We start from the raw sequence: 8986 nt of genomic DNA on the forward strand, positions 1-8986 counted from the left end.
ATATGACTTGTTGTGTTCATTTAATGACACTGGATATTGTGATACTAAGTTGAAATCTGTTGTTTTTAGGTCAATATTGTTATAGACACAGTTGGTAAGAATTATTAAGTGAGTTAAAATGTAGTTGTACCACTTAAGGGGCCCACAGGTGGTGTGGTAGTTAAGGTGCTAGATTTCCACATGACCAACCACAGTTCGAGTCCTGAACCTGGCAGCTTGCTTCCTCACTTTCTTTCTCTTTCATTCCAGCTTTCTCTGATAAGCTCATGAACTCTATAGCAAATAAAAAATAACAATGGCAATAATAATAATAAATACAAATTAAGAAAAATAAATACCACTGAATGTAAAATATGTTATATACCATTTTTAAAAAATTATTCATTTCATTTTATTTATTATTATTTTAATTTGACCAGAGAGAGAGAGAGAGATGGAAAGTGAGAAAGCAAGCTGTCGAATTCAAGACTCAAACCACAGTTGTTCATGTGGGAGTCTGGTGCCTTGACCATGTTACCTGCTAGCCCCTTGATACTGATTTTTATGTCTAAGGTAATATTTCTTTTTCTAAAATGCAATACTTTGAAAGGAAGGAAAAAACATTTTAAAGCCTAATAGGAAACCATCACAGACCAATTTAATCTGAATCTCTAGAAGAACCCACTCATCAGTTTTGTGGATTTTTTACTTTATTTTCTTTGTAAAACACATAAACCACACACACACACACACACACATACACACAGAGAGAGAGAGAGAGAGAGAGAGAGAGAAGCACCCTCAACGAGGTCTTCCTGTTATGACCTTCCTTCAGCCTCATAGCCAGACAGAAACACGGGCTCACCTGGAATGTTTAGGTAGACCTGGGATTTGAACCAAGAGGTTTCTCAAATGGCTTCCCACATTGTGTAGTACTGACCTTTCCACCTGTGCCACTGCAGCTGAGCCAAGAATTTCTTAATGAACTGAACCAAAGACTGAAAGTCATGTATATTTATTTCTATTCTTAAAAATACATTTAGAGTTGTGTCTTCAAATGTGTGCAGGAACTCAGAATCTCAGTATAATGCACAATTAACTTTTCCTCAGGAAATGTTTCCAGTAACTTTCCATTTCAGTGCATCATCAATTATTTCATTTAAATTTTACTGATATTTTCCCATCATTTCAACTGTTTGAGTGTAGAGAAATGCATTCTCATAACCAGGGAGCAAATTTTCCTTTTTATGTTTTTCCCATGTTCTGAAATTTACTGGACTCTGCTTCTTAAGAGCCATTTAATATAGCATCACTTATTACTGTTACTAATGAAAAATTGAGTGTCTCTCAGTGGTTTCTACTTTTCTGAAGAAAAAAAAAATAGGGGTTTTTACTTGCCACATGGAGCCTATGGCTTCCATATAGAACACTTTTCTCCAAGCACTAACCTCAGCCCTACAAAGCCCCATGCATTTTGCTTCTAAAAGATGTACTTCTTGAAATGACATAAAATGAAATGAGGAAATCGGAGACCAGCAGGTGGCGTGGTGGTTAAGTCGCTGGACACTCCCACATGGCCAACCACAGTACAAGTCTCGGACCTGCTGGCTTCCTTTCTCACTTTCCCGCTCTCTCTGTGTGTCTTTCTCTGGTCAAATTAAAATAAATGAAAGGAATAAATAAAATAAAAATAAATAATTCTTTTAAAAAAATGAAATGAGGAAATGAAAGTATTTGTTGAAGTTAGTGTGTTCCTTCAGTTGTGGAACAAAACGAAACAAAGCAAAATTTTAAAAAAGGGGGCGGGGGCAGGTGGAGAGCCAAGTAGCACAATACTTAGAAATAAAAGCCAGCTTAAACTCTCTCTGGGGAGAAGAAGAGCACTAGAGCATCTTATTCATCTCCCCTGGAAATGAGGTAACATCAGTCACTATTGCTACTAAGGGCGTAGAAGGGAAGACTGACTGGGTCCTGTTGGGATTGCTCTTTCCACCACAGCTTGGTGCACCTGCTTCTTGTTCACTTAGGCAGTCTGTCCCGGACACTCCCACATGGCCAACCACAGTACAAGTCTCGGACCTGCTGGCTTCCTTTCTCACTTTCCCGCTCTCTCTGTGTGTCTTTCTCTGGTCAAATTAAAATAAATGAAAGGAATAAATAAAATAAAAATAAATAATTCTTTTAAAAAAATGAAATGAGGAAATGAAAGTATTTGTTGAAGTTAGTGTGTTCCTTCAGTTGTGGAACAAAACGAAACAAAGCAAAATTTTAAAAAAGGGGGCGGGGGCAGGTGGAGAGCCAAGTAGCACAATACTTAGAAATAAAAGCCAGCTTAAACTCTCTCTGGGGAGAAGAAGAGCACTAGAGCATCTTATTCATCTCCCCTGGAAATGAGGTAACATCAGTCACTATTGCTACTAAGGGCGTAGAAGGGAAGACTGACTGGGTCCTGTTGGGATTGCTCTTTCCACCACAGCTTGGTGCACCTGCTTCTTGTTCACTTAGGCAGTCTGTCCCACCGTGGAGATGAGAAGCTTGTGAGTTTTTACTCTCACAAACTGGTCAAAACGACTACAATCTTATTCATATGCTTTTCTGATCCTAAATCTCTATTTTTCTTAAACCTGTTGACTCTAAGACATCTGCTATAAAGGATTTAACTATAGATTTGTCATTGTTTCTGACTCTCACGTGTATTTCAATTCATGGATCCATTTATTCATTCATTCTTGGGTCCTCACTCACAAAGCTTTTGTGGCATGATATACACATTTTAACTACATATCAGAGTGTCTTCACTTGCCACTTCTTTTGATGTAGCATTGCTATACATCCTGTGACAATGTTACATCGCAAGCAGGAGAAAGCAGTAAACAGAACTAAGGAAAGGAAGGATCTGGCTGTCAGTGTAAGTGTAAATAGCAGCTGCTCCGCTCAAACTGTTTTTAAAACTACCACACGGTGAGAGCTTTGCATAAAATGGGACAGATCTTCAAGAATCAGGTTTTAGCACAGAATTTAAGAAGCCTGCTGCCATCCTCCTGTTTGCAATGTTTCACTTCTCCCCCTATTGCGCAAACAGTGGAGGAAAATATATTTATATATATACTTATATATAATAGTCTCTGTTCAAATGTTAAATATCTATTTCTGAATGAACAATGCAATGTATAGCTATATCAAAAGACATTAATTCAACTTGTTGTACCAAAATGTCAGTAAGGATGGTGTTATTGTATTAGTTGCAACATACTCTTTACTCCTTAAGATCCACTTGAGTTTATTCTCTAATCAGGCACTGTAGCAGTACACAGGATCTTTAAGAAATTTATGGGAGATATGAATTATGTAAAAAGCTATGCATGGATTTCACAATTTTTGCACCAAAATAAACTCCATTTTCTCACAAACTTTTTGAAGCAGCCTCATATTTAATGGTTCCAGCTTTAAGACATTTTTACCTCCAAATTTGAAATTTCTTGAGTGATCTCCCTCTGTCATCTTTCTATCAATAACAACCTGCATACATGATATTACAATGCCTTCTTTTTTTCTTTAAAGAGATTTTAGTTATAGGGTGTGTGCACTCACTGGAAAGACAGAGAGAGACCTTGAGAAAGACAGTGAGAAATCACTCCCCAGGGCAGTGGCCATGCTGCAATCCCTTCTTCTCCATTCTCCTCTTGGGACTCTGGGCATGAACACACATATGCCTGGCCTGAACTTCAAGCCCCCCAGTTCCAGGACTCAAACTGCAGTCGATTATTTGGGAGTACAGTGCCTTTAATCACTATGCTACCTTCTAGCCCCACAATGTCCTTTTCTTATGTAATATAAATATATATATACACACACACACACACACACACTTTTTTCCCTAATTGTTTAGGGCAATAAACTGCTGGTAATACACAGTTTAAAAACATTGCTTGTATGTTACAGCTTTATCCAAAACTGTAACCCTCCTTTAAATTAGAATTGCTTAAACTAATTAAAATAGAGGCTCAAGCCAGCCAGTACCCAAGTGACTGGAAGCTACATGACTGACTGTGGTTTTTGTCCTGACCTGGCAGCTTGAAAAACATGCCAGACAAAAATGTGTGTGTGCCCAAAAATCCTAAAAAGAGGGAGAAATGGACAAGGGATTACAGCATGATCATACTCTATGGAGGAAAGTGCTCTCTCTCTCTCTTCTCTCTCTTCCTCTTCTCTCTTTCTCTCTCTCTCCTCAATGAGTGCATACACCCTCTGGCAGATTAAAAAATAAAATAAAATACAGACTCTGGGTTGTTGGGAAAGTCATGATGCATTTTTGCATAGAAAAATATGTCACGACTTTCTCGATGACATAATATTTAGTTATGTCATCTTTCTGTTTGGGAAGAGGAAATAATGATGTTTTCCACCATCCAAACATAAAAATCTCAGCTGAAGACCTTCCACTGCTCATTTGAAATGACAGGGGAAGGGATTCATAAACTAGCTCATAAAACATTATTTCTGCTAATATGTTTACTTCATTGCAATTTTTTTACATTAATTTAGACTCTTGCCAAAGGATGGAATAGGACTTCTCATACGTGGGAATGAAAGAAATGGTTGTGCCATAAATGAATTAAGGACAAATGAATGGTATCATTAGTGTCTGTTGCTAACTTAAATAAAAAGTAAACATACTTGGAATACATGCAAGAGTCTAATATCAATGCTTGGTTAATATTTGCACACACTGAAAATTCGAAGTAGGATATTAGCTAATATTTACGTATTAGTCACACTGTACATTTCCATTGTTTAAATGTGCTATTCTGGGAAATAAAAAAAGAAATCAAGCATCCCAGTTCTTTTTTAGTCATTATGCATAAATCATTCAAATAAGTAACCATTAAAGGGATCTTACTTTTTTATTTTTTTTGTAATTTGCTATAAGGCGTGTGCACTTCCTGAAGAGATAAAGAGACAGAGGAGGAAAGTATGAAAGCACTCCCCAGGGAGGATGGCCATACTGAAATTCTCTCCTTCCCTTCCCCTCTTAGGATTCTGGGCACACATGCGCCCACACCTGGCATGTTTTTCAAGCCACTACACTGGAGACTCAAACCATAGTGTTGGCCATGTGGGAATCCAGCTGCCTTAACTACCATGTCACTAGCTGGCCTGGGATCTTACTTTCATTCCTTTCCTTAATGTATATCAGGAAAACTTTTGAGATACTGTGTCAGTGGAGAAAAAAACAATAAACAAATACCGAACCCCAGTTAATAATAATGCATGCTGATATGTTTAGGGAGATGTACACTGCAGTTTATAAGATACTGTGAAGTGAATTAAAAAACACAACGCACTGATGATGGACAGAGGTATATAAAGACAAATGATACATGATAAAGCATCAAGTTGGGTTTTATAGGAAGGATTGGCATATGGGTAGTCACCCATATTCTTTCAACTTTGAAATATGTGTGAAATTCTTAAAATTCTTTCAACTTTGCACTATGTGTGAAATTTTTCATAATAACATGTTTGGAAAAAATCCTTAAGAATAGATTTACATTTTTAAAGGACATTTAGTTGTTAAAAAAGGCAAGAATAATTTTTTTAAAAAATTACTCTCAGATTTTATTTTCTCAGCTTTACACCATGCTAAAATGTCTTCTCATTTTCTGTTGCTAATTTTCTCTGTCATTCTTTGTAAATATAAAGTTCCCAATTTGAAAATGAATACTTTTTTCTAGAAAAACATCTTTATTAAGTGTATTTTCATTGATATTAACTAGACTATTTTGTATGTATGTAAACTGTTCCTCTTCCTCCTCTGCACTGTCAAGGTATTTTGTTGGTTGTTATTGTTATTATTGCTACTAGTTCTCTATGACTGCCCTCTTCTTAGAGATACGGTCATCTTTGTTGCCTGTTATGTTCCCCATTACTCCAACCAAGCACTATGCCTTTAACAAAGTGGGTATTTAATATGTATAATGACAGCTTAATTTTAATTTAGTGGCTAGGTTAAGGTTTGGCTTGATTAAGCTTTTAAAGTACTAACCATAGTTTTCCAGATTGAATTTCCATCACTAAATCTTAGGTTGCTGATACCCCTTTTTTATTTCATTGCTTGAAAAGTTACTCATGATTAAGATTTTGTAAAAGAAAAAAACTTGATTTATGATTTTATGATACTTAATCATTGTACATAGTGTCAGAATGTACTTAAGAGGTGTACATAGCGCTATAAGATACTAAAACTTTCCATAAGGCCTGATAATGCTATTTCTATATTCACACAATGTACTATATTTTTAAAAATAATTATTTATTTTAATTTCATTTGTTATTATTATTTTTTAATTAGACCAGAGACAGAAAGAGAAAAAGAGAAAGCAAGCCACCAGGTCCAGGACTCAAACTGTGATCAGTCATGTGGGAGCCCAGCGTCTTAACCTCCACTCCACCAGGAAGCCCCAACATAATACACTATCTTTAGCAGTGCAATCTAATAGAATAGATATAATTAATTTATTTTTGCTTTCCAAAGTGCTCTAACTTCTTTGAAAAATTGTTGAGACCCTTTGCCAGGTATTTCAACAGGTCTTATGGATAGGGCATCTGGATAGTTCAGCTATACTGAGAATAGGTTGTAGGTTGAGCAGTAACAAAATGACTTGTTCATCAATTTTCCCCCACCTTCAGAATTAATTTGTAGAGTCTCGGCAGTTAGTGTGGCCTAATGGCCAGAGTCATGAGTGGAGTCAAACACCTCAACTGTATTTCTGACTTTTTTCTGATTGATTTTCCACGTATCCTTGTCTGGTAAGTCACTTTGTTCCCTCTGAATACAACTAGGAGTGAAGCTTAAGGAAAATGTAAGGTATTACTATTATGAAGGTAGTTATTGGTTAAAAAAAAAAAAAAAGGAAAAAAAACTGACTGTGTTGTCTGTCAACAGGGGAGGCTTTGCACTTGGCCCGGGATTTTGGCTACACTTGTGAAACAGAGTTTCCAGCCAAAGCAGTGGGAGAACATCTTGCCAGACAACATATGGAACAGAAAGAACAGACAGCAAGAAAAAAGATGATCCTAGCAACCAAGTAAGCAGAATGGGGGATGCTTCTGTATTTTCCCACTCTCTGAATGAGGGAAACCGGCTAGAAGGCACCATTTTTCTACAACAAGGAGGTTTCCCACTCCAGCAGCTAAATAAATAAAATGAGGGCCCTCCATCCTTCATGCCTATGGTAAAGTTGATAAACTGTGTTTGATCCATGATGGAACTATCACTAAAACTGATGAAAGTGCTCAGAAAACTTTTCCAGAATATGCAGAAATTTCTAGGAGAAACGTGTGTTTAGGAAATATAGATTGCAGGCAAATATGACCTTGGTTGGTATTTAATTTGGTCTAAGGTACTCGTACTGGGAAGACTTTGGGGGCCAAGGATCTCCATCAGTGCCCCCCAACTTTTCTTGTATAAAAGTCAGCAAACAGTTTCTGCACTGCTTCACCCTCCACAATGATATTACCTAAAAGAAAGGTATAATGCATGTCACGGCTTCTGAAAACTGTAAAAAGCTCAATTAAATAATGAAGAAAGCAATGTAGGCAAACGTATCACTACATTGGGAAGTGGAAGTTTGCATAGACTGATTTCTAAATTTCCTCAAAATCAAAAGTTCTTTGATAATTTATGGAGAAATTATCATTTCTTGTGTGAGAATCTAGAAGAAGAACAATAAGTACCACTATACGTTTAGGAGAAAAGTACATTAGGTGGTAACTAAATCTTGCTAACTTCTCTATTAAAATAAGTAATTGCTGTATGTGTTCCATTAATAATCTTAAGTAATTTTCTAACTGTATATTCAGGTTTTAGAACTGATCATTCCAGCTGGTTAAACTTAAAAGTTAACTTATTGTTACTGGAAACCTTTTATTCACAGACAGACTCTCTGTGTTTGCTATCTTTCTGCCTTGGACTTCCATGTCTCTGGGACCACGGGCACACACCACCACGTCTAGCTTTTTCAGACAGACTCTCACTATGATGCCCAACTAGCTGCAAACTCTTGATCCTTCTGCTTCAGCCCCTGAGTAGCTGGAACTACAGGCACACTAGTGTACCTGGCTTAAAACTTTTCCTTTTTAAAGAGAGATTTTTGCTATTGGGAGCATATGCTCTCCAGAGAGATAGAGCAACACAAAGCGAGAAATCACCCCCCAAGGGAGATGGCAATGCTGCAAACCCTTCTCCTCCATTCTCCTCTTGGGATTTTAGGCATGCGTGCACATGCACCTGGTGTGAGTTTAAAGCTGCCAGGTCCGACGTTCAAACGGCAAGTCGCCTATGTGGGAGTCCAGCAACATAAACATTATGTCATCTGCTGGTCCTGGCTTAAAATTTTTTAAGACAGAATATAAGGTAGAAAATATTAGAAACATTGCTTCTTCGTACTAATGAAAAAAAAAATTATCCAATGATTTTACAACATGTGGGCTAAAATTTGAAATTGGCTTAAAATACTTAAAAGCAAAATTAAATAGTCCCTCTTCCACTTTCTTCTAATTTAACATAAGTCCTTTCACAAATTCAAGGGGTTGTGTGGAAGATGTACCATACAACTGACTTACCCAGAACTCTTGAGCCCCTGAGTTGGGATTTGTGCTTTGCTTGTGGTTGTCACTGGGATTTGCATCATATTTATGCTCTTCTTTGAGTACTAGATAACTGTCTCATTCTGTTCCAAAGAGGGGGAAAAAAAGAGAGATAAAAGAAAAATGATTAATAGAAAGAGAGAATAAAGAACAAAATATAAAGAAAGTAAATAAAGAACAAAATATAAAGAAAGTAAATTACAAGGCAGTCTAACACTTGGATTTAAAATTTAGGGATAAACTGTGCTATGGAAGCTCTTGAACATTTGTGGGTAAAAAGATCCTAATCTGGACCTTTCACATGGTTTGTCTTCTGGGAGGTGGGAGTGCTCGTTTCTACTTTATTTGTACTCTTTCC

General features: G+C 36.8%; 1 protein-coding gene across 1 annotated transcript in view; it reads left to right on the top strand.

Annotated features, from left to right (window-relative positions):
• The window catches only part of TFAP2D (transcription factor AP-2 delta), an 84372-nt gene that overhangs the window by 35871 nt on the left and 39515 nt on the right, over window positions 1-8986 (top strand). Inside the window, exon 6 of the mRNA XM_006149107.1 lies at window positions 6926-7067. Coding sequence (XP_006149169.1) covers window positions 6926-7067 — 142 coding nt within the window. The remainder of the gene's footprint in view (window positions 1-6925; window positions 7068-8986) is intronic.

This window comes from Tupaia chinensis, unplaced genomic scaffold (assembly GCF_000334495.1).
Source record: "Tupaia chinensis unplaced genomic scaffold, TupChi_1.0 Scaffold000252_1, whole genome shotgun sequence".
NCBI classification, from domain to species: domain Eukaryota; kingdom Metazoa; phylum Chordata; class Mammalia; order Scandentia; family Tupaiidae; genus Tupaia; species Tupaia belangeri.